At 44.7% G+C, this 27,068-nt stretch overlaps 1 protein-coding gene across 1 annotated transcript in view; it reads right to left on the bottom strand.

Annotated features, from left to right (window-relative positions):
- LOC140455588 (uncharacterized) overlaps window positions 1–27,068 on the bottom strand; it is a 78,113-nt gene that overhangs the window by 17,744 nt on the left and 33,301 nt on the right. The window contains exons 6-11 of the mRNA XM_072550505.1: window positions 18,062–18,391; window positions 10,163–10,282; window positions 5,547–5,807; window positions 2,251–2,526; window positions 1,856–2,134; window positions 303–419 (exon numbers count right to left, since the gene is read on the bottom strand). Coding sequence (XP_072406606.1) covers window positions 303–419; window positions 1,856–2,134; window positions 2,251–2,526; window positions 5,547–5,807; window positions 10,163–10,282; window positions 18,062–18,391 — 1,383 coding nt within the window. The remainder of the gene's footprint in view (window positions 1–302; window positions 420–1,855; window positions 2,135–2,250; window positions 2,527–5,546; window positions 5,808–10,162; window positions 10,283–18,061; window positions 18,392–27,068) is intronic.

Raw genomic sequence — 27,068 nt, 5'->3', positions numbered from 1 at the left:
GGCTCTAAAGGTAAAGAGACCAGAACTGCACATGATATTCTCGGCCTGAGGCTCTCCAAATGTAGCAAAATGTCTTCACTCCTATCGTCAAATCCTCTGGCGATAAAGGTCATTGTGCTTTGGTTAGATCACACATTCCACATTACCATATTAAACATGGCCGATTCACCCATTATCCTCTCAGTTCTCCATTCCCCTCTCTCTCACTCTCCCCTCTCAGTGCCCTGTACTCCCAGTACAGGAGATTCCCCCAGACTCACCCTGTCCCCTCAGTTCTCCATTCCCCTCTCTCTGAGTCTTACCTCTGTATGACCGTATCCAGGTGATTATCCCGAATGTAGCAGCCAGTCCAGTGACTGATCCAATAATAATAAATATTATTGAAAGGTGGGACCACTCTCCGTTTTTTTCTTGAATTGCTGAAACACATTTGAATAACACCAGTATTATTTTTGTTCCTGGACCCATTCCCAATTTTCTGTTGACTGGGGACAATTTTAACTGATCCCACTCATTGGGAATTGTTTAGATTGATTGAAATGCTGCTTTGACCCTTATCGGATTTCCCTGTACAGTGAAGTCACTAAAGATCCCATTGATGGGGATATAAACATCACGTTGTCCCAAACCTAGGGGTTACCCTCCTGTTCCCCTTCTCCCTGGTATCTGTGCTCTGTCCTTGTTCAATCCCCAGCGCTACATTGGACAGCCCAGGAGGCAGCATCACTGATGGTTTTCATATCAAACTTCAAAGGGATGAGGAATAAACAGAGCGGCACAGTGGCTCAGTGGTTAGCACTGCTGCCTCACAGCACCAGGGTCCCAGGTTCGATTCTCAGCCTTGGGTGACCGTCTGTATGGAGTTTGAACATTCTCCCCATGCCTGTGTGGGTTTCTTTCGGGTTCTCTAGATTCCTCCCACAATCCAAAGATGTGCAGGTCGGGTGAATCGGTCATGACTAAATTGCCCAAAGTGTTAGGTGCATTAGTCAGAGGGAAATGGGACTGGGTGGGTTACCCTTCGGAGGGTTGGTGTGGACTATTCCCACACTGTAGGGAATCTATTCTAAACTGACTGCGGGAAACTGGGCTGAGCTGATAATGAAGAAAAAGACAGAGAAACAGAGCTGACACTTCAAAAAAAAGCACTTGGTCCAATCTAACTCCAGGACTTGGTCCTAATTTACTGCAGTGAACCCACCATGGTGAAGAGATGAAATAAGTGAGAGAACCCAGCTCAAAGAAAAGGCTCCCACAAATGTCCAGAGATAGTGGGACAGACACTTGGATATGGATCAACTGATCAAACAGAGTATGGGTGGATTTGTGAACTCGAAAACTGAAGTGTAAAGCTGACAGTGGAATTTCTTTGGAATTGAGCATCTTTAAAAAGAATAAACACAATGAAACTTTGTTTTTCTGTTTGTGTTAATATCTTTCTAACTGTCCTGTGTTGTTTCTTTTTGTGTAATTAACCCATGCTCTGTGTTTGAAGAGCCTCTGTAGGTTCTTGTGAATATGTTTCAGTGTCCGTCAGCACCATAAATAATAAACATGTCAAGAAAATGATCCATCAAGTCAGACTTTCTAAATATCCGTCAAGCTGGGACTGGGAGCTTTTTGGTTTCTCAAGGAATCAGGGTATCTGGGAAGCGGAGAGTCAAGAGGATTTGAGGACAATGACTAGCCATGGTCATGTTGAACAACAGAGTAGAATTAGTAGGGTACTTTAAAGTTTTAGGATTTTCAATTAAATTGTGGTGAAAATCATCCATAACCTTATTGAATGGTGGAAAGGATTCAAAAGACACACACACGTACACACACACACACACACACACACACACACACATACCCCACTGATAGAGCTGGGCCTCTGCCAGGCTGCTGTGTTCAATTTGACAGGAGTATTGATCCTCATCCCCAGCATTGATCTCAATCTCTTTCTGGATCTGATGGGTCCCATCGTGGTTCGGTCGTACCCCCGAGGAATGTGTCTCAGACATGACCTCTCCATTCCTTAGCCAGGTCACCTCGATGTCTACAGGATAAAACCCAGTGACCAGGCAGGAGAGAGTGAGCGGTTTGTCCTGACGACTAGGCTCCCTCCTGGAGATGAACACTTCAGGTTGAACTGTGATGGGAAAGGGTGAAACCACAAACAAGAGACAGATACTGAATGGAATGGGAGAGCGGTTTCATAGGTCAGTGAGGTTAGATCAGAACATGGAACAAAACTGAAATACATACCTTTCCTCGCAAAGTATTGTTTTCCGAAGTGTAAGCGTGATTTTAAACGCTCAACAAGTTCCTCTTCCAAGTGCCATTTCCAATGCCTGTTCCACGCTTTATCCGAATCCCAGTTCTCCTTGATCTTCACTGCAACGTGATTTGCTGTGACCCATCTCATTCTGTCCGGCTCTAAACTGATAAAGTCCTTTCCATCAAATCCAACATTCATCGATCTCTTCACAGAGCCATCAGCAGTGATCTCTACAGTCCTTATGAATTGCAAAATATGCACTCCTGCCAAAGATAAAATGAGAAACAAATTAATTGTTCACTGAAAAGTCGCTTTAAAACCAGACATCGTTCTGCTAGCTGAGTGTTACCCTGATGGATTACTTGGAAGGTTCTGTTACAGTAATAAGATCTCTCAGTGGAATCAGTTTCACATGATTCGATTCCTTGTCATGTAAACTCATAATAAGACATAGGAGCAAGTCATTTGACATTGAGTCTGCTCTGTTCTTCATTGCCGACTTGATTGTGGTCTTAACTCCACTTTGTTTCTTGCCACTGACAACCCATCACTCATTTGCAGTGTTCTGACACGGGGTAAACTCTTCTGCTTAATTTAAAACCAGGAACACAGAAAAGATTTATCCCACGCAGTAATCTGTAAAAATTTGAGTGGCCAAGAACTATGTAAAGTAAAAATTAACAACTTTATTTCTTAAAGTATAACAGAGAATAATTAACCAACCACTACTTACATTTTCTTTCTCTAACCTATCTTTTACCGCTCCTTTTGTAATACTAGTCTGATAAAATTCCCAATTAAGATTTACAAAACAACACTTCTTATCTCATAACCAGGCAGCTATAAGTCCTTGCCTTCAGATCTTCCTGTGTCCTCTTTTCTCCTTGTTAGGAATTTCTGCGTCACAGGTTACTAATCAAAAAAGTACTTTTAAGAGAGATATTTTTTCAAACAGTCTGTTACATGCTAGGACTTGGCAGTTCCCCTCTCAACTGTTCAATTTTCCCCGGTCTTATACCCCCAAAGCATCGGATTGCCATTGGCTTCTAAGATCGTCAATGTACTCAATTCAAATGGGATTGGAGTTTGATTTTTTTGGGGGGTATAATTTAAACTGGTTGGCCTAAGATGACTTTTTTTTGTCGTTTCCAGGCAACTCAGCGAGTGCTGTTTGTTCTTAATCAAATATTACTTTGTAAATTCTCCAGCACTCGGTACACTTGCCAAGTCCTTCACTCTCTTAAAGGTACACGCACATCTTCAGAACAGTAGATCAAAAATCTGTCTAAATCAGCCCAGCCTAGATTTAATTAACTAGTGCGCTGGCAATTACAACCAATGTACCCACCATCTCTGCAACTAAGAAAGAATCTAGGGATGCAACCTTTGGGCTCATTAGCTTATCTTATGTCTTATGTAGTGACAATGTTTAGTTTAAGATCCTTTTTCTCTCATGATTTTCTTCTATTTTAAGATTCGGTGTCTTCTGTTTTGAAGTTTACGTCATTTGTCCAAAATCATTGCCATTTCCTTGTTTCCCATTATTAAACTCCCCAGTTTGTTTCCAACTCTCTTCACACAGAATCCAGAGGTAGGCCTGGGTATTGCTCAGGCACATGTCAGTGCACTAAGTGCTGTGCTCTGCAATGATGTTACCAATTGGTAGAGTGAGAAGTGGGAAGGGACCAAGAATAGATTCAAGGCAGACACCAGAAGTAACACTAATGGAACAGGAAGAAATGTCATTAATGCTGATTCTCAGATTGCTTTAGATAGAAAGGAATGGATCCAGGCAAGTGAAGTTCCAACCAGCCAATGGTCTCGAGGCTTGAGGGGAATGCTATGGGCAACTGTATCAATCACTGCTCATCACCACTTCAAATCCTTCAGGCTGGCACTTTGACCTTTCAACTGGCAATTTAACCTTTCAAGTGGTTTGTTTAACCCACAGCTTCTCAGGTCTTCTCAAAACAAATGACCTTGCACAGGTGCAGACAAAATTGGATATTTTTAAATGTACCTTAAAAAAAAAAACACCTTTTGGCTTGGGAATGGCCCTCGTTTCCCAGGCAAAGGAATATTTGTAAGCCTTTGTGGTCAAGTTGGCACGAGCTGATTCTTCCTTGGCGTTTTGTCTGTCCACTGACAGCTCCATTTTGAACAGAATTTTGATGCAAGTTGTAGGTTACTTCACTAACACCTTACAGTAAAGTAACGAGAAAAGAGTTACTGGAGGAATGAGGAAGAATTTCTCAAGGGAATGACCGCCTGAGAAAGCAGGAAAACAGGGAAACCTATCACCGTCATGTGAAAGAATAAATATCTGTGGACATTGAGAAGAAAACATTATTGTAATCTGGTAATGACAGCTGACAAGAAAGAAAAGAGAGACCTTTCATGTAGGTGCAGTTACAACATTCAAAAAATATTTGGATAGGCACATGAATAGGAAAGGTTCATAAAGATATGGGTCAAGGACAGGCAGAGGGGACTTAATTAGTTTGAGAAATCTGGTCAGCATGGACAGGTTGGACCGAAGGGTCTGTTTCTGTGCTGTATGATGTTATGGCTGCAGACGGGTTGAGAAAAAGGTGAAAAGGGAAAGTGTTTTTTCAACGCAGTCAAAGAAAGTGAAGGGATAAGAGCTGTTCCAGGGATGGAAAGCTGATCGGTGGGATGCAGATATGAAGTTCCTGTGAAGATGAACATGCTTTTGGGAGATGACCACATATTTAAAAGCTCCAGGAAAGGAAAGGGAGGTTGGAGATTAAGCAGCAACAGGACAGGTGTCTAGCTTTTCCTCTTTTACAGGAGAGTGATGATAATGGTAGATCTGAAGGAAATGGGGACAGAGGCCAAGGAGTGGGAAATGACAATAATAACAGCCAAGGCAAAGGCAATGAGACAAAGTAGTAAAATAAGCCCATTATTCACAAGGGCAGTTGCACGAGGAGTCCTTTTACGGGATAGAACAACACAAATAGGTGGTTTGTGACAACAAACACAGGACCCTGATTGCCAGATGGGTATCATTGTTTTACATATTTCTGATTGCAGCTTCACTGCTGTGCAGAAGCTGATTCCATACGATAGCGTGCATCAGTGAAGAATTTGCTGCCAATTGGTGACTAGGTAGCCACTCCACAGCTGTCTAATACAGTTGTGGTCAGAGTGTCCCAAATCGTGTACGTCCCAGTCTCACCTATTGCAGTCTAACTGTGGTTGTATCCCGATCTGCTTTAAACAGGGCAGCTAGTGGGGGAATCTGGATCAGTAATCTTACCAGATGTTTGGTTTGTACATTTCATTACCGTCCTCAGATCCCTCCTTGCCTTGTCAGAATGTTCGTCCCCTTGCTTTGTGAGAGTTTTCCAGTAATTAGCATCGTACGCATCTGTCATCCACTGCTGCAAAGAGACTGTCTGACGGGTGTCACTGTCATAATAGGTCACAGGAACTCCATTGATCATTGTTGCACCAAAGTATTCAGGCAGGTCAGTTGTGCCAGAGACAGCCATAAAAGCTGCAGTATAGGTTTTGCTGTCTGTAGGTTTGAACAAAAGTGCAAGGGTCAGGTTTGTGTACTCGATCAGGCAAAGCCCATTCCCAAAAACCCTATAATCAATGACAGGAGTCACTCAAACTGTCAAATCCACCGTCTCAAAAAGCAGCTGCAACCAGTCCTGCAGACAGTGGATTTTCTGATAATAACACCCAGATAGGAACACACTCCATTCTCTTTTTTTTTACATATAGAAAGACCTCTGCATTTCTGGCAGATGATTCTTAGGCTCCTTCAGAAATGTGCAGCCATACTTCTGTCATGACAAGTTAGCATGGTGACTCAGTGGTTAGCACACAGCACACCAGGGACCAGGGTTCAATCACATCCTTAGATGACTGTCTGGGTGGAGTTTGCACATTCTCCCTGTGTCTGTGTGGGTTTCCTCCCACAGTGCAAAGATGTGCAGGTTCAGTGGACTGGCAGTGCTAAATTGCCCCGTAGTGTCCACGGCCCAGGCATAGCAGCAATGTCTGGAACCAGAGACCAATGCCATGATTGGTGTGCCAACACTCATCACGGAAGATCAGCGCGGCTCTGTATGGCACAGTTACGCAGCTTAGAGTGAACGCTGAGTGAATGTCCGAAAGAGCTAGCACATGGACCTCTGCACTGGCCAGGAATGGAATCAGGAAATTCAGTATTTGTGGATGCACACAAAGTATTCCAAAAAAACCATCAACTTTAATAGCAGAAGAAGCCTCTAAATCCACATAACGATCCATCCTGTCCTCAGATGAAAGTAGACACTCATGCGTCAAGGAAGAGGACAGCCTTGTGATCGATTACTTTTCTAAATTTCCCATTGTCCGAAAACTGAACAACACAACAAGCTCAACCATTGTTGGCATGATGTATGATAGTTCCAATTTTGGAGTATGTGGCCAATTCTCAAAATGGCCATAGGGGTATGTGCAAAAAGGCAAGGTGAGGTCAGTTACTGGTTACTAGATCTGCCCAAGCCAGACTGAACAAAGAAAATTACAGCACAGGAACAAGCCCTTCGGCCCACCAAGCCTGTGCCGATCCAGATCCTCTATCTAAACCTGCCGCCTATTTTCCAGGGATCCGTATCCTTCTGCTCCCTGCTCATTCATGTATCTGTCTAGATACATTTTAAATGTTGCTATCGTATCCATCTCTACTATCTCTGCTGGCAACGTGTTCCAGAGCCCCACCACCCGCTGCATAAAGAACTTTCCACGCATATCTCCCTTAAACCTTTCCCCTCTCTGCTTAAACTCGTGACCCCTAGTAAGTGAGTCCCCCACTCTGGGAAAAGTTGCCCTCTTGCTATCCACCCTGTACACACCTCTTATGGTTTTACAGATCTCAATCAGGTCCCCACTCAGCCTTTCTTCCTAGCTTGTACCCTCCATTCCAGACAACATCCTGGTGAACCTCTTCTGCACCCTCTTCAAAACATCTACATCTTTTTGGTAATGTTGCGACCAGAACTGTATGCAGTATTCCAAATGTGGCTGAGCCAAAGTCTTATCCAACTGTAAACATGACCTACTAACTCTTGTTCTCTATACCCTGTCCGATAAAGGAAAGCATGCTGTATATCTTATTGGACCACTCTAATGACCTGTGTTGCCACTTCAGGGTACAATGGACCTGAACACCCAGATCTCTCTGTACATTAATTTTCCCCAGGACCTTTACACTTATTGTATAGTTTGCTCTTAAATTGGATCTTCCAAAATGCATCACTTCGCATTTGCCCAGATTGAACTCCATCTGCGTTTCTCTGTCCAACTCTCCAAATTACCTATAGTTTGCTGCATTCTCTGACAGTCCCCTTCACTATCTGCTACTCCACCCATCTTTGTGAGATCTGCAAACTTGCTGATCAGATTACTGATACCTTCCTGAAAATCATTTATGTATATTACAAACAACAGTGGTCCCAGTACGGGGCCCTGTGGAACACCACTGGTCACAGGTCTCCATGTTGAGAAACTCTCTTCCACTACTACTCTCTGTCTCTTGCTGTCCAGCCAGTTCTCCATCCATTTAGCTCATCGCACACCCTCGGCCCCATGCGACTTCACTGTCTCCATCACACTGTATACACCTCTTATGGTTTTATATGGTTTTTGTTTAGAATTCGCTCATGGGATGTGGGCATTACTAACAGTTTGTGGCCTGCCCCTAGTTGCCCTTGAGAAGTGGGTGGTGAGCTACAGTCCATGCGCTGTAGTTAGACCCAGAGTGTGTTGGGTAGGGTTCCAGGATTTTGACCTAACAAGATATTTCCAAATCAGGATGGGGAGTGGCTTGGAGGGGAACTTATTCCTATGTGTCTGCTGCCCTCATCCTTCTAGATGGAAGTAATTATGCATTTGGAAAGTGCTGCCTAAGGATCATTGGTAAATTTACACAGTGCATCTTGCACATGGTACACACTGCTGCTACTGAGCATTGGTGGTGGAGGGAGTGGATGTGGTGCCAATTAATGGGCTGCTTTGTCCTGGTTGGTGACAGGTTTCTTGAGCAGTGTTGGGACAGCACTCATCCAGGCAAGTGGCGAGTATTCCATCACTCTCCTGACTTGTGCCTTGAAGATTATGCTTTGGGGATCATGGGATGGGTTCCCTGTCACAATATTCCTAACCTCTAACCTACCCTTGTAGTCACCTGTATTTATATAGAGTGTCCAATTCAGTTTCTGGTGAATGGTAACTCCCAAGGTGTTGATAGTGGGGATTCAGTAATGTTAACACCATTGCATTTCGGGGGGAAGGGTGAATAATTTGTTTCTTATTGGCAACAGTTATTGTCTGGCATTTGTGTGGCACAAATGTTATTTGCCATTTGTCAGCCTAAGCCTGGATATTGTTCAGATCTTGTTGCATTTGAACATGGACTGCTTCAGTATCTGAGGAGTCACAAATGGTATTAAACATCGGGATGTTCAATGATGATTGCACACTTCTGAACCTATAATGGAGGGAAGGTCATTGATGAAGCAGCAGAAGATGGTTGGGCTGAGGAAACTACCCTGAGGGACTCCTGGTGCTGAGATAACTGATCTCCAACAACCATCTTCCTATGTGCCAGGTATGACTCCAACCAATACTCATCGATTCCAGTCATCTGCTCCTTCACCTTTAGACAGCTCTTCAGTTACCTTCACCCTTCTCATTTTCTCTCCCTATCTCTCTCTCTCTCTCGCTCGCTCCACACCTCCCCCATCCCCCAGCCCCAAATCATTAAGGTTTTCACCAAGGATTCTGTAACTCCTGCCCTATGTCCACTTCCCCACAGCACTTTCACGATACCCTTTACTCCAAAGTGGCTGGTATAAAGGGGAAAGGGCTTCCCTCTCAACAGGGAGAAACAACTGGGAGTGGGTTTAACCTGAGGGTCACCATGACTCAGGCAAGGGGTGAGATTGAGAAGGTGGGACTGTCATGGTAACCACACCGGCTACAGGAATGAACCGAAGCTGAGGCATATCAAACCAACTGCCCAGTCAATTGAGCTCACTGACCCCACACCCCCCCCCCCCCATTCAGTGTAACCCTCTATTTAATACCAGCACCCCACCATTGACACATTCACCTTGCTCTTTAGTGAGCTCCCTGCAATGTGAAACCTCTCCGAGCAGTTGCTGCACCACATCCATTCACCGTTATCCCCCCACCTCAGTGATCCTTCTACACTCCAGCCTCTGTCCCTCGGTCACCCTCCTGGGCCCTGGACAACTCAGGCTCCACACACCCAAACTCAAGCATGGCCTGGTGACCAGGGCAAAGCAGGAGCTCCCACAGATGATGAGCTCTGTTTACACAGTCACCAATCTGAAAGCACCACATCGCTCACTTGTGTAAACACCGGCTGGGAAGCGAGGTCGAATTCTGGCCAGCGGATCTTTTACTGAACGGAAATGAAAACACAGATGCAAAACAGGTTTCCAATGCTTGTTGTTGGAGAGTTGGACCCAGCCTCGAAGCATTTAGTGATGATTTTGAATTCTGCCACTGGGATTCCGAATGTTAAGTCTCCCTCTCTCCCCCTTTCAGATAGCCCCCAGGAATATATGGCTCGTCTGAATTTTGGAATCTTGCCCAAATTTGTTTCCCCTGTGTCTCTTTCTTCTGAGCCCCAGAACATCGTATCCACGGGAAGAGGGTGGGGAAGGTCAGACTCACATATATAAAAACAAGCATATCTGAGTAGTTCTATCTATACCCAGAAACCAGCTCTCCACAAGGTAATGCAGTATTTTTACACACGTTTCCGACAGGCACTGACAATCCCATTCTTCATAAAAAAAACCCAAGGTAGAAAAGTGAAAGTGAGAATGGAAAACTGAATTCTGTACTCACCCGCAGAGACCCGGGAGAAACACCAGGAGATGGAAAAAAGGATCAGCAACATTCTGGGAGTGCACCATTCCATTAGGGGACTGGGAATGGAAGGCTCTGGGGGGTGGGGAACAACTCGTGTTTACAGACTGAAGAGAAATAAAACAAAACACAGCAAACTTATCGAGGCTCCATTTTACTGTGAACACTGAAATCGACTCATTTCCGGATTCCAAGCTGCAAAAGGAGAGAGGAGTTGATTGGTTATCGCCATAAAAACCCCCCAATGAAGGGGATACCCAGGTCTGCTCCCCAGTTCCCAGGACGGTCAGTCACCGGGAGGGTGAGGATCCGGGTGTGAAATATAAACAGGGAGGTTGGGGATGTGACCTTCTGGACAGGGAGGGGGTGAGAATGATGATCTGGGCGGGGGAGAGAGAAAACTGCAGACCTTTATCAGCAAATAAACTTTCTCAATTCAATTTCTGCACCTTCAAATGTTCCCCACCTTTCCGAGTGAAGGTGACAGGAAGCCGATCAGCATCTTATTTTAAAAAAAAACACAAATTACTGGAATAAAGTATTCCCGCTCAATTCAGATCGTCCCAGTTTCCTGACCCCGACTGCATTCAGTAGGTGTGTACCTGCCCAGTAAAATCCATGAAGACCAGTATGAATCCAGAATAAACAGCCCAGTTGGAGAGTCCCTGGTCTGCCTGCCCTGGCAGAAGCTGGTCAGCAGCTCTGGGTTGGGACTGGAGGGACCCTCAATCTCAATCATTCTGTTGGTCTGAAGTCTGGCACCAGCTGGTGTAGAAAATCCAGGGCGGAATGTGTTCGTGATCTCATTTTTTAATTTACAGACAGCCCCTGGCACCCGGACCCCAACCCTCACCCTGACCCCTGACACCCCATCCTCATAGCCCCTCACCACTCTAAACTCCCACCTTCACAGTCCCTCCCATTCCCCGCACTAACAGCACCTCATACCCTGACACCCCATCCTCATAGTTCTTGATTCTCCCACTCTGACAGTTCCTTACTCCCCACCCCCACACTTTGACTCCCCCACCCTCACAGTCCTTAACTCCCTAACTCCCCCACCCTCACAGCCCCTCACTCTCTAACCCCCCCACCCTCACATTCCCTCACTCCCTGACTCCCCTACCCTCACAGCCCCTCACTCCCTGACTCCCCCACCCTCACAGCCCCTCACTCTCTGACTCCCCCACCCTCACAGACCCTCACTCTCTAACCTCACACCCTCACAGCCCCTTACTCTCCGACTGCCCCACCCTCATAGCCCCTCACTCTGACTCCCCCACCCTCACAGACCCTCACTCTCTAACCTCACACTCTCACAGCCCCTTCCTCTCCGATTCCACCACCCTCACATCCCCTCACTCTCTGACTCCCCCACCCTCACAGCCCCTCACTCTCTGACTCCCCCACCCTCACAGCCCCACACTCTATAAACCCCCACCCTCACAGCCCCTCACTCTCCAATTCCCCCACCCTCACAGACCCTCACTAACTCCCCCACCCTCACAGCCCAACACTCTCTAGCCCCCACCCTCACAGTCCCTCACTCTCCACTCCCCCACCCTCACAGCCCCTCACTCTCTAACTCCCCCACCCTCACAGCCTCCTATTCCCTGACTCCCCCACCCTCACAGCCTCTTATTCCCTGAGTCCCCCACCCTCACAGTCGACTGTTTTGGAGGTGACTTACTCGAGAATCTGAAAGGTTTCTGACCAACGGTTCAGTGGTTAGCACTGTTGCCTCACAGCGTCGGGGACTAGGGTTTGTTTCCAGCCTCAGGCGACTGTATGGAGTTTGCACATTCTCCCCACAATTGCGGGGGTTTCCCCCAGGTGTTCTGGTTTCCTCCCACAATCCAAAGATGTGCAGTACAGGTGAATTGGCCATGCCTGTAGTGTTAGATGCATTAGTCAGGGGAAAATATAAGGTAGGGGAATGGGTCTGGGTTACTCTCCGGAGGGTCAGTGTGGACTTGTTGGGCCTTTTTCCATACTGTAGGGAATCTAATCTAAATTTCCACACTATTTGAGTGAGTGAGATGCTTCACCCAGTTAAAAATTCATAGCCAGTTAGAGCTTAGAATCATAGAATGCCTACAGTGTTAAAAGCGGCCATTTGTCCCATCGAGTCTACACCAGCCCTTTTAAGAACATCCCACTCAGAGCCATACCCTGACCTATCCCACACTTTCCTCATTCCTGAAGAAGGGCTTATGCCTGAAACGTCGATTCTCCTGTTCCTTGGATGCTGCCTGACCTGCTGCGCTTTTCCAGCAACACATTTTCAGCTCTAATCCCTGTAACCTCCCATTTATTTTTGGCCAATCCACTCACCTACATATCCCTGGTGATTATGGACAATTATAGCATGGTTAATGCACCTAACTTTCACATCTTTGGACTGTGGGAGGAAACCAGAGCACCCAGAGGAAACTCATACAGACATGGGGAGAACACGCAAACACCACACAGAAAGCTGCCCGAGTCTGGAATCAAACCACCATACTTCTGCTCTGGAGCTGAAATAGCAGACACTGAGGGAGAAAAATGTGGTCAGCAGAATCCGTCTCTCTTGCAGTTAACTAATAAGTTTCCAAAACAGACAGTTGAATGTGGATGGGGAGGACACCACATCCTTGTTCACTGCTCGAGAAGTCGGACTAACCAGAACTTTCTGCCATCCAGACAAGACGATGGTGAGGGAGTTGCTTCGCCTCATTGAAAAGCTGCAGTACAGTGCAGCAGGGACTGGACAGCACCTGAGGGAAGCAGAGCCCCAACAGATATGGGACAAGTCTTTACCAACCCCCTCCCATAAGCAACAGGATAAGGAAAGTTAAATCTCCTGAGGTTTAACCACCTCTAGTGCAGTGTGAGTGTTATCAACTCTGATTATTGGATAAAGTGGGAATTCACAATTTTGGGGGATAATGTAATATCATGGATAGGGAAAAACCCAAAAAATGCTGGAGAAGCTCAGCAAGTCTGACAGCATCTGTGGAGAGAAAAACAGAATTTTCATACGAGTTCCACGGCCTCTTCCTCACAACTTGCAAACTTCCTATTTTTATTTCAGGATGTCAGCATCTGCTTTTATTTTAACTTCTTGTTGGCCAGCAGGTTGTACATACTCTACAACCACTTTCCAGTGAATTGGAGTTCCACAGGGGTCTGTGCTGGGCCCTCAACCTTTTAGAATTTATCTCAATGACTTAGATGAGGGGACAAAGCTAAATTTAGCTAAACGTACAGATGACACAAAGATAGACAGGGAAGTGCATTATGAAGAAGATATAAAAATGACACAGATCAACATAGTTCGGTTGAGTGAATTGTCAAAAATCTGGCAGATATAGCATAATACGGGAAAATGTGAAGTTGTTCACTTTGACTACAAGATTAAAAGAGCAGTATTATTTAGTTAGAGTAGATTCTAGGTGTTATAATGCATGAGTAACTAATATTGGTGTGCAGCATGTGATTAAGAAGACAAATGGAATGCTATCCCTTATTACAAGAGGAATTGAACATGAATATGCTTTAGTTATCCAGGGCATTCATGAGGCTCTGGAATAATGTGTGCAGTTGTAGACTCCTTTGTTAAGGAAGGATGAAATACATTGGACGTGACTCAGAGGAGGTTTATTGGATTGAGAATTGGAATGTGCAGGTTCTCTTATGAGAAAAGTTGAACAGACCGAGTTTGTTGACACTGATGTTTAGAAGAATGAGGGATGATTTATTGAATTTTATAAAATCTTGACAAGGTTGATGTGGAAAGAATGCTTTCTCTTGTTGGTCAGTCCAGTATGAGGACACTGTTTTAAAACTCTCCTTTCGGGAGAGACATCAGGGGAATGTTTTCTCTCTCAGAGGGCTATGCAAATTTGAAGGTGACAGAGGTAGTGTCATTGAATATTTTTAAGGCAGAGGCAGGTAGACACTTGTTAGGCAAATAGGTCAAAGTTATTAGGGGTAGATGGGAACTTGTGGAAGTTGAAACACAAGCAGATCAGCCATGATCTTATTGAATGGTGGAACAGGCTCGAAGGGCTGAATGGCCTAATTCTGCTCCTGGTTCATCAGGACTGATGCACAAGAAACACAACTTAGAAAGGGAGTATCAATTTATACAACTTGGGTAGAGGGTGCAGAATGGTTGAAATGTGGTTGGCATGGAAATGCAGCAGGACTGTTACGTCAGCCTCAGTTGGCTGATTGAACGAGAGCAGGAGGTAAGTTTTGTGCTGTTAGGGGCTTGGCATGGGGAGTGCAGCAAGCATTGGCATTCCCATAATCCCTTCCTCAATGAAAAAGGTGCGGTACATTGCCAAATGCCTTCATCTGTAAAGACCAGATTTGTGTGCGTGAAAATATAGTTTCGAGCATGCACAAGTGCAAGTCTAGCGGATAATCTTCAATTGGTTTCTGATGTGATCCTCAGCTGTGTAAGAACTATTTAGTAAGTATTGTCTAATAGCAGTCTCATGTGTAAAGTTGGAGATGGTACACTGAGGCTTGTAAACATAGGCTGGTTGGGCACAATCAGTTTGTGGTCTGCTCAGGATGGTCAAAGGGATGTGTTGTTTGATGCAGTCAAAGATATGTTGTGATGTGTGGCTGACACCATTCCCATAAAAACTCATTTACTATATTATCGATAGTCCCTGGACCGCAAATGAGTTCTGATCTTGAGTTCGTTCACAAGTTTATTTCTATGCAAGTCAGAACACAATGCAACACAATATAGAATAGCCATTCATAAGTACAGGAAGTGTTCATATATTGGATCTTTAAGATTACATCACTATGTGGGATTGCATTTGTAAGTGTGAGAATTTGTAAGCCAGATGCTCATAAATTAGGGACTTCTTTGTGTTCTTATTTGCGTGCTCGGCAAGACCTTTTCCTGCCTTGACAGCAGCATCCTGTTGGTTCACAATTCCATTTGTGTGGAAACTGCAAAGTCATAGTGTGAGATGACTGGCTGAGCTGCTCCGAATTTTGGATCATTTTTTCTTTCCAGGGTAGTCTGAGGTATATAGGTCACCTTTCAGGGTTGAACGTGGTAGCCACAGCCTCTTTCAGGAGTTTGTACAAAACACAGCAAATGTTGATCTGATCAGCGAATCTATTCTTGTGCAAGATCATCTTGATAGGCCCTATCCCAGCATCAAACTCACACGGTGAGCAGATGGATAGAGCTTTACTCACCAGTTTGCAGACAAGATTGATCTTGTCATGTGTGGAGCTGTAGGAATCCTAATATGTGATTGAAAGGAGTAACGAATCCATTTAGTAAATTTCTCAACAAACACTTTGAGCAAAGGGAACTTGTTTGACGGCTTCAACTTAACGGTAAATTTGAGCGTAGGATGGTGTTTCATAAGTTCTTTCATGACATTATTTGGTAATGCAAGTGAATACAGCCCCAGTCTGTCACTAAACAGTGGTCTTTCACTTTTCTATATGAACTATATGTTTGATCTTTCCTCATCATATACTTTTAATAAATCCAAAAAATCATAACATTTAAAATCCTTTTTTTGAAGTCATGCAAATATGTGAATTGTGTTTATTTAGGGAAAATGTGAAAGTAATTTGTTGCTGTTGATGAGACTGCTTCATATTGTATAGTCTGAATTATCATATCATGGGTTATACATTGCAAATTCCAGGGTTGCTGTATATACTGATGACCAGAAAGTGTTCTGTTTAGTACTTGCATCAGCCTTTATCATTTTCAGTCACACTCTGATATGTAAGGATTGGAAGAGTAATAATTGGTAATCAGTATGGAGAAAGTGCCAGAGTAAAAGCCTATCAGTCACTTAGTAATAAAATAGCAATGTATATGTAATTCAGTAAGGTGAGACATCCATCAGTTAGTAAATTACTCTCCATGCAGATTTGTACAGGCATCTAAGAGTTGTTAGAGATGACGCCAAGGTGGATTAAATAATACTTTATTGGCATGCAGGTTATCGTTGATTAAAATTAAATTAAATGCAATTTGAAAGTAAATCACTTGATAAAGTACAGATGACTAGGGAATAGAAACAATTGTTGCAAGGCTATAGAAAATGAATTCAGTTCAAACAGAGCTGGTCAGCAGAAACTCAAAAATCTATTTTTTGCCGAATTAAACTCCCGAACGATTGCAATAAGAATCTAGGCTACATTTTAGACAACTTGCTTTATTTAATAATTTAAGATTTTAGCAACAGAATAGCATTGCCAGGAACCACATTTGTCTTCATAACTGAGTAACATCCTTTTAAAATAATTCCCTTTTTAAGTACTTGATGAAAATATCTGAAACCATAAAATTGTAATATAAGTGTTTAAGAATAATCTAGTCAAAATGTTAATATTGTGCATTATGATATGAGCCACCTGTTGTAGTTTCTGTTGGTGTCTGATGGTAGTTGCTGATTTCTTTATGTATCAATATCCAATGACCATAAACTGTCAATGTCTCCAACTTTAAAATAACACAGAGTTAAAAACAGAAAGCAATGCAAACGCACAACAGGCCAGTCAGTATTTGAAAAGAGAACATGGGAGTGAATCTTTCAGATTGAGATCCACCACAGTCAAAAATGAAAAGTTAATCCTACTTTTTCTGCTTTTTGTCCTGTTGCCAAGTTAGATTGTTTTATTTTGGATTTATCATTACTATTTCTTTCTACCTAACTGATCCTGAGCAGTTAACTCCCTCTCCTACAGAACTTACAAAAACCAATTGGATATTACTTGAAAGGGATCATTTACAGGGCTATGGGGTAGGGGAAGGCCTGGAACTAAATAGCTAAATCTTCAAACAGCCAGTACAGACTGAACAACCTCCTCTTTTGCCTAATCAGTACATATGTTTGAGGAACATATTTTTCTCCTCACGTGATTGATAACTTCCTGCAAAATATCCAGTGCAAGGGAGAACAGCAGAGGCACTCATTCATCACTTGTGCTGCAAACATTGGTAATAACTCATCAAAACTCTCAGAGTAGTAGGGGCGTGAAACGCACTGCTTGCAACAGTAGGAGACTTGCTAAGTTTAAGGGCATTTTAATGGTCATTGGATAAACACATGGATGAAAATGGAATAGTGTAGGATAGATGGGCTTCAGATTGGTTCCACAGGTCGGCGCAACATCGAGGGCCAAAGGGCCTGTACTGCGCTGTAATGTTCTATGTTCCAAAACTATCTTTCTCCTTTACATGCAGCATCACAGTTATTTCTCCGACTGTGATGTAGTAACTCTTATGTTGCACAATTTCCAGTCTAGATCTTACTCTGATGATCTTTCCTTTCACTGTTTGAAACCCGGCAACGATATGCTTTCCAATTCAATATTTGTGAATAGCTTCTCTTGAATAGGGTACCACAGTGGCTCAGTGGTTAGCACTTCTGCGTCACAGTGACAGGGACTCAGGTTTAATTCTATCCTCGGGCGACTGTCTGTGTAGAGTTTGCACATTCTCCCCGTGTCTGTGTGCTCTGATTTCCTTCCAAAATCCAAACACATGCAGGTTCAGTCGATTGGCCATGCTGAATTACCCACAGCCTCTAGGCAGATGTAGGCTAGGTGGGTTAGCCATGACAAATGCAGGGCCACAGGGATAAGAGGGGTGTGGGTCTGGGTGGGGTGCTGTTCAGAGGTGTGGTCTTGACACACAATGGGCCAAATGGCCTGCTTCCACGCTCGGGTGATCCTATGAAATGCATTTATAAATGCAATCAGACCTTCCTTTCCCTTGTAAATGCAGCTTGCCATCCACATCGATTTCAATTTCTACACCCTGGCAATTATTTTCAGTTCCTCCAAACTCTGGGGTACACAGACTAGTGTTGGGTTACAATGGGGAACTTTCTCAATGTGCATTGTGTTGTTTCAATAAACTCTGCATCGCCTCTTGTTCCTCACTGGTGGTTAAGAATTCTGTTACATTGCTACCTAGATGATACTTCACTGTGTTTCCATCAGAAACATTGCTTGCAGGCTTTAATTTATTTGTTTCTGAGGGACTCTCTTCTTCATTTGTGGCTTTATTCCCTTCCTCCAGGCCATGTGGATATTTTGACTCTCTCTGTAAGGGCTGTGTTTTCAGTTGGGGCTCAGATTTGCTCATCAGCTTCAGTTCCACATTCTTATCCAGGATTTCCTGCTGACGGAGGGTGGGCCTGGTCTCCAGAAAGGGCTGAGCTGGAATGAATGATAATATTAAACTGCATTATAACTGAGAAAAATGTAAATGTGCCTATGAACAGGCCAGTAACAGTAAATTTGGAATTATAACATTTCAATGTCATTTTCCAGAATTTAAATAGAACAGCTGTTGTAGATTTCCTCTTTAATTTCCCATTGATAACAATATAGAGCTTTGATTACAAATCTTTCTGAACTACACATTGCCCCTATGAGAGAGGGAATTGGACTGAGACAGACAGTGGGATAAAACAAAGTGAAACAGTAAGAGAGGGAGCTTCACTCTGTGGGTCGAGCGGGTCAGAAGAAAAGTGAAAAGTGGAGTCATAGGCAGACAGGATTGCTCAGTGAGTACTTTGCTCTTTAGTTTGGAATTGTGTCATTTATTGTGTAATCATAAGGTTTTATTAATATTGGTAAAATTTACTAACGGTAATGGAATTCACAGGCAGTAGTAGATTTCAATAATTTAACATGAATGAAGTGAAAATAATAAATTAATTAACAGATAACAAAGATGGCAGGACAGGTGATGTTACTGCAGAATTGCTCCTGAATGTTGGTGTGATCAGCACAAACACATCTCAGTTATTGTCTGTACCTGAGAACCGTTGAAATGTTACAGCACAGAAGGCTGCCATTCAGCCCATTCAGCCCATGCTGATCCGAAGATACCCTGATTTCTTTCCTCATCCCATTTTCCTAAACACAGCCCAGAATCTTGCAGCTGACAGCTTACAGAAGGAGCAAATCCAGGTACGTTTTAAAAGTGGTAAGGCTCTCTACCTCCACCACTAACTCAGGTGGTGAATTCCAGATACCCACCACCTTCCGTGTGAAAAGATTTTTCTTCTCACATCCCTTCCAACCTTTCTGCCACTTAGCTTGCATCTATGACCCTGAATTTTTAATCTCCCTGTCAAGGGAAACAGATTCTTCCTGTCGACTCTATCTCTACCTCACACTATTTTGTATCTCTCAATCATGTCACCCCTCAGCTTTCTCAGTCCCGAGGAAAACCTCCCCAATCTCTCCTCATGGCTACGTTTTTACTGCACTGGCAACTTTCTAGTAAATCTCCTCTGCACTCTCTCTAGAGTAATTACTTCCTACCTCTGATGTGGTGACCAGATATGCACTCAATACTCCAGGAGACCCACCGATGTCTGATACATTTTCATCATTTATCTCCATTTTTGTATTCTCTCCGTCTGCCAGTGGAAGACAGCATTCCATATGCCTTCTTTCCAACCATATCTACTTGCACACCAAGATCTTCTACTTCATCCACCCCTTTCAGTATATTCCCGTTTATTGTGTGTTCCCATTTACTGTTTGATCTCCGTCAATGTATTGCCTCACACTTATCAGGGTTGAACTCCATCTGCCACTTTCTTGCCCACTCCACCAACCTATCTCTATCATTTTGGAGCTTACAGCTAATCTCTACACTATCCACTAAGTGGCTAATTTTTGTGTTTTCAGATTTCCCAGTTGTATCCCCATCCACATCCAAGTCCAAATCGTTAATGTATAAATCCAACGACAGGGATCCCAACGCCGAGTGCAGAATACCCACTGGAAACAGCTTTCCATTCACAAAGGCAGCCACCACCATTACGCTTTGTTTCCTGTTACTGAGCTAACTTTAATCCAATTCAACCTTGTATCCCATGGGCTTTTAATTTTTGACCAATTGGAATCTTGTTAAAGGCCTTACTTAAATCAATGCAAGCAACACCAATTACTATCCTCATCGATCCTCCTTGTCACTTCCTCAAAGAATTCAATCACATTTGAAAGACATGACTATCCCTGACTTGTCCATGTTTTTCTAAGTAACAGTGTATGCTATCTTTCAGGATTGATTCTAACAAGCTGCTCACAGCTGAATGAAGACTAACAGGCCTATAATTGTTTAGCATTTCTTTTGTACTCTTTTTAAATAATAAAATTAGATTTGCATTCCTCCAATCGCAGAGCATTACAGCACGGAAACCGACTTTTCAGTACAACTCAACCATGTTGAGTAAGTTTCCCAAAATATACATCTAGGAGACGAAATGCAATAAAACATTACCAGGCTAATTCCTGGGGTCGAAGTACTGCTCTAGGAGGTCAATTTAAGTAGATTGGCCCTTTATTCTCTTGAGTTTGGAAGAAGGCGAGTTGATCTAATTCAAACACATCACATTCTTACAGGATTCAACAGGGTAAAGAGAGTTAGAAATTCAGGACTGTGGGACTCGGTCTCAGAGTAAGGGGAAACTCAATGAGGACTGAGATGGTGGAGACTTCTTTCACTCAGAGCCTGGTGATTCCTTGGAATTCTCTGTCTCAGAAGCTGGGGATATTGCTGAGTATGTTGAGACTAAGATCGATAATGTTTGCCATATTAAAGAGCATCAAGGGATATGGGGATAGAGTCTAGAGTGTGGAGCTGGGAAAGCACAGCAGGTCAGGTAGCAGCCGAGGAGCAGGAGAATCGACAGTTTGGGCATAAGCCCTTCATTAGGAAATAGTGCAGGAACATGGTCCGGATGATCAGCCATGGAATGGTGGAGTGGGTCTGTGAGCTGGCTTCCTGTTGTTCCTGTTTGTTACATCCTTAATCAATCTCCAAATTCACTCTCTAGATGACCAATGCTCACTATACTTTCGCTATTTTCCTTTGTAAATATTTATAAGTACCCTTACTGATTCTTTATTTCTAACTAGCATACTCTATTTTCCCTCATTAATCTGTTCGAAATTCTTTGCAGTCCTTTACAATCTATCCAATCTTCTGACGAGCCATCCATATTTATGGAACTGGGCACATTTTGTTTCAATTTCAGACTGCACTTAACTTCCTTCAATTAGCCACCAATGGCACATTCTTCCCTTAAATCGTACCTTCCAATGAGAAAGAGTCTTAGTATTCGGAAATATCTCCATGAATGGTTGCCACTGTATTTCCATTGACCTATCACTGAACCTAATTTCCCTGTCTTTGTGCCCTCATAATGACCCTTATTTAAATTGATTTCAGTCCGGTGTAGATGGTAACATATTATTAAGCATGAATAGGGGATTAATTACCTAACAGGAAAGATAGATTACACAACTGTATAATTTTCAGGTTGGCAAGACGTGACGAGTGGGGTGTCACAGTGATCAATGCAGGGGCTCAATCATTTACAATTTATATCATTGATTTGGTTTAAGGAACTAAAAATATGGTTACTAAATTTGCTGCTGATGATTAAAAAACGCAGGAAAATAAGAGAGAGGAGTCTGCAGAGTGATATAAATAGACTGAGAGAATGGGCAAAAATATAGCAGATGGAGTATACTATGGGGAAATATGACCTTGGCAGGAAGAACAGGAAGCAGCGTTTTATTTAAATAGAGGAAGATTGCAGTATTTGAAGTGCAGAGAGTTGTCAGTGTTCTGATACATGATTCACAGAAAGTTAGGATGCAAGTACATCAAGTGATTAGGATGGCTAATGAAATGTAGTTTATTGAGAGGAAATATAACAGTAGGAATGTTGTGCTAGTGTCGAAGCCATTGGCTCGACAGCATCTGTAGGACCACCCACAGGTATGATCCCCTCACGTAAGATAAAGATATAGATGTATCAGAAGCCGTTCTGAGAAGGGGTTGCTAGGTTACCTTCTGAGGAACGTTGGACAAGTTGGCCCTCTATTCATTATAGTTTAGAAGTAGGAGAGATGTTCTTATTGGAACACAGGAGGTTCCGAGGGGATTTGATAGTGTGGATGCTGGAAGAATGTTTCCTCTTGAGGGAGAGACTAGAATCATTGGATACTTGGCTTAAAAATGATGAATCTTCCATTCCAGTGAACCAGAGGAGAATTTCTTTTCTCTCAGATGATGGTGAATCTTTACAACTCTCTACCCCAGAAAGTAATGAATGCAGAGTCATTGAAAACATTTAAGGTAGAGTCAATTTATTTTTGACCAACAGGGAGTCAAAGGTTATTGGCAGTAGGTCTGGAATTGAGGACACAGTCAGATTAGCCCAACGACATACTGCTGCTCCTGAGTCTTTTGTTTAGAAAATGGAGGTAAGACTAATGCACTATTTGGATTTGCTAAAGGCCTTTGATAATTTTTTACATGGAAGCTTCATGACTAAGGCCAGTAGACGTGAAGTGAAAGGAGGCGTAGCAGAGTTAATAATATCCAACCACAATCAGTCTGAATGTTTAGGCTGTGAAAACACTTGGCTCATTGTTCATACATTTTAATTTAACTTGTCGTTTTAGACATATAATTTTTCAGTTGCAGATTAAAGGTTTTAATAGTAGCATCAAGCTAACAACACGAATGAAGTAAATATAATTTAAACAAACTTGAAGTAAGTTACACTAAATGTTAACTGGAATCTTTCTTGCAAGGTCAGAATAAAATGTGTCAACAACATGTAAATGAAGAAACCATCATTATGCCTCAGTTGTAGCTGATGGGTCTCCATTGTAAATGAAAGATGTAATTAATATAGGAAACTTGCAGACAAATCGAAGCTAAGAAATGTTTTGCAAGCACTAGCTGATGTCTGCTATTCCTCCTCGAGTCAACCATAACCTACTTGACTTGTTCTCCTTCCTCCCTGGTTACTGACTGACCACCACCAGCAGTCTCCATGCTCAGCAGCCACCGGTACCATCCCTCCTTTCAGCCGGTTAGGGAATTTGTCAGGTTAATTAAACAACAATCATTGTGGAGAAGGTCATGCAGTCCAGCGAATGGGCCCTATGCCTCTCACCTCATTGGAAAAGACATGTTGCGGTTGGTTAAGTCCTTTCTTGGTATGAAACGGAGAACCTCACACTTGCTTAAATAAAAATTCATCTGCCACAGCTTTGACCATTCACCGAATCTATCAATATCAGGATGCAATCTTATGCTGTCGTCAACACTATCTACAATAATGCCCAATTGTGTGTCATCCACAAATGTAAATATTTGACTTCTAATGGCAAGTGGTTTATCATTCTTGTGAATAAATGAGACTCCAACAGAGCTCCCTGCAAGACAACAATAGTCACATTCTGCCACTTTGAGTACTTGTCCATTACTCCAACCCTCTATTTCCAGCCACTCAATCAATTTCCAATCCATGTCAGTAATTTGCCTTCAATTCAGTGGATTTCTACCTTGGGTAATAATCCTTTCCACATTCGCTAACATATCCTCTTCCTCCCTCTCTCAGGTATGCATATGACCCTTCTTCGATTAATCATCTGTAATTATATTGTTAGGAAGGTGTAGAGGTGAACTGCACCTTTAAAAGAATTGAAAAGCAAGCAAGGACTGACAAAGCACAGAGTTCTGAACGAGGTAACAATGTAACACTAGGTTGAAAGCAGCAGATGGTTTCCTATGCTGGAGTGCTGTGGGTTCGAAGCAGCAGAAGTGTACTGCCTGCAGGATTTCCCTGCACAGGCTATTTCGATGTGACCTTCAGGAGCGTGAAGAATTGTGAGCAGCTCCTGAAGGTCTTCAAGGAGAAGGAAGGGGAACCTCTGTTCTCTATCTTGTCGGTGGTCCCGTTGTGTGTATGTCCTGCGCAGAGGAGTCGGGTTGTAACAATCCAGATGTCCAACCCTCACGTCCCAGCAGCAGATGTCCTGATCTTCTTGAGAAGATATATCCAGGTCGAGGGAGAGAGAACCGATGTGGTCGATTCTTTTGGGATCTGGACCAGCAAACGACAGGTCAGGGTAACCCTGAGGATCGATGCCAGTGGGAACATCCTCCACCCACCCTCCAACTTTGCCATCGGAGGAAGCAGAGGTTACCTGACATACACAGGGCAGCCAAAAGTGTGCCGAACCTGCGGGAGGTCAGGCCACATGGTGGCGGAATGTAAGGTGACCGTCTGCCGAAACTGCAAGCAGGAAGGCCACCCAACCAAGGAATGTAAGGAGGCCAAGAACTGTAATCTGTGTGGAGAGGCGGGCCACATGTACAAGGCCTGCCCAAGACGAGGGGCCGCCACCTACGCACAGATGGCCGGAGGTGGCAACACGAGCCGTGGACCACCTAAGACCAGCAAGGTACCACAAAACAGCACAGGAACAGTGTCTGGGGGCACCCAGAAGGAAGAGCAGGCTGTAGCGGAGCAGACGGCAGACAGCGGGGAGATGCAGCAGCCAATCCAAGCTCCTTCAAGACAGACGGAGGGAATGGAAGAGGAGGGATCAAAGGAGGAAGAGGATTGGATTACTCTCAAAAACAGGAAGAGGAAACCTCCCAAAGCTACCCAAGCGAAGGGGGAAGCAACACCGACACGACGAGGATACAGGCAGCTCTTCCAACGGTGAGGACGGGTGCATGGAGGGTCATCACCAGAGGAAGAGACAGAGCGCCGTGGGGAAAAAGGAGGGCAGCAGCGCCCAAGAAGGAAAAGACGATCCCTCTGAGGGGATGGGTGAAGGCCTCCCCCTACCCGGTGAGAACCAAGGGGTACCCACCGGCCCACAGCTCCAGGGAACTGGGAGCAGCGTCCCAGTGACAGCCCTGCTGTCAGATGGAGAACGGGGCGATGCGGACCCTGGGTCTGACACGATGACACCAGAGCGGGGAAATGACTCCAGCGTGGAGCTGGACAACTACCTCAGCCCTGGGAAGGTCCAGCAGTTTGCCGTCACCACGGGGATGCACGCAGCTACCCCACTGGAGCAAGACCAGAAGAAAATGGACACTGGTAACCCCGTAAACTGGTAAAATGGGGTTTAAAATTGCCAGCATAAATGTGCGTAGCATTAAAGCGGCTACGCGATGTGTTTCAACGCTGGCCTTCCTGGCCAACGTCAAAGCCGATGTCCTGTTTCTGCAGGAGTGTGGGATACCGCACCTCAGCAGTTACAGGAGATGGTCGAGCTTGTGGGCCCATGGGCCGTCAGTGTGGTCGGGGGGCAACGATAGCCGCGCCTCCGGCCTGGGTATCCTGTTGCAAGGAGGCAACTTCACCATCTCCGAGGTTAAGGAGGTGGTGGACGGGCGCCTCCTCGTCGCGGACGTTAAATACAGAAACGCTCCCGTGAGACTAATCAACGTGTACGCCCCAGTGGGTAAGAGTGAACGGTTGGCCGTCCTGCAACAGCTTCCACTGTTGTTGGCTATGTCCAGGCCGGTCATTCTGGTCGGAGACTTCAACTGCATCATTGATGCAGATGGACGATCCGGCGGGGGGGACAGTAAACCGGACGCTACGTCCAGAGCACTGATGAAAACGGTCAAAGACGCCAAGCTGCACGATGTCTTCAGCACCCCTGCAGATGGAGCGCAGCGTAGATACACCTGGTCACGGGCAGACGGGTCTATCCGCTCAAGGATAGATTACCTGTTTGTGTCCCGAACGCTCTCGGTCAGATCCACCGACGTCAAGTGTTCTTCTCTGACCACTGCCTCCTGCTGGCCGACTGTCACCTACAGGACGAGCAGCGGGCGGGCAAGGGAACGTGGAAACTGAACACTAAGCTGTTGACCCCGGGAAACATCGAAGAGCTCAAGAGGGATTACGCAGGTTGGAGAACCGTGAAGCCCCTCTTTGAGTCCCCAGTGGACTGGTGGGAAACGGTAAAAGGGAACATCAAGAGGTTCTTTATCCTCAAAGGTGTTCAGGAGGCGAGAGAGAGGCGGGGAAAACTGTCCCAGCTCCAGGAAAGTATGCAGAACCTGCTCCTGCTGCAGACGATGGGGGTGGATGTCACGGAGGACCTCAAGGAGGTGAAGGGCCAGCAAGCCTCGCTCTTTGCCTCGGAGGCCTCCAGGATAATCTTCCGGTCCAGGGTCCGCTCGGTGGAGCAGGACGAGACGTGCTCACGTTTCTTCTTCCAGAAGGTGCACAAAGAGAGCTCCGTGCTCAGCAGCCTGAAGAAAGAAGATGGCTCGGTAACGTCATCTCAGGCTGACGTCATGAGGATCAGCAAATCCTTCTACGCCAGCCTGTATGACTCGAAGCCGACCGACAGCGCGGCCTCCCAGTCGTTCCTGTCCTCTATCACGGAGGTCCTAGATGACGGAACACGAGAGAGGCTGGACCAGCCGCTATCTCTGGATGAGCTGACCAAGGCCCTCGAGTCCTTCGAAAAGAATAAAACTCCCGGAAGCGACGGCTTACCGGTCGAGGTTTATTCCGCTCTTTGGGACTTGATCGGCCAGGACCTGCTGGAGGTGTATGTCAGTATGCTCCGGGCAGGTACCATGAGTGAATCCATGAGGAAAGGCATCATCACCATCATCTACAAGCGGAAGGGGGAAGAGGGAGGAACTCAAAAATTGGAGACCGATCTCACTGTTAAATGCAGACTACAAAATTCTGTCAAAGGTCATCGCCAACCGGGTCAGGTCTGCTCTGGGATCGGTGATTCACCCTGACCAAACCTGTGCTGTACCGGGCAGGAAGATCACGGAGAGTCTCGCACTCCTCAGGGATACGATCGCCTACGTGCAGTACAGGGGGGTGGACACCTGCCTGATCAGCCTGGACCAGGAGAAAGCCTTTGACAGGATATCGCATACATATATGAGAGATGTTCTCTCCAAAATGGGCTTTGGGGAGGGAATCGGAAATTGGATCAGACTGCTCTACACCAACATTGTCAGTGCAGTCTCAATCAACGGGTGGGAATCAGATAGCTTCCCAATCAGATCTGG

The sequence above is a fragment of the Chiloscyllium punctatum genome, chromosome 30, assembly GCF_047496795.1.
Source record: "Chiloscyllium punctatum isolate Juve2018m chromosome 30, sChiPun1.3, whole genome shotgun sequence".
NCBI lineage: Eukaryota > Metazoa > Chordata > Chondrichthyes > Orectolobiformes > Hemiscylliidae > Chiloscyllium > Chiloscyllium punctatum.
This window is presented reverse-complemented; position numbering and strand designations above follow the sequence as displayed.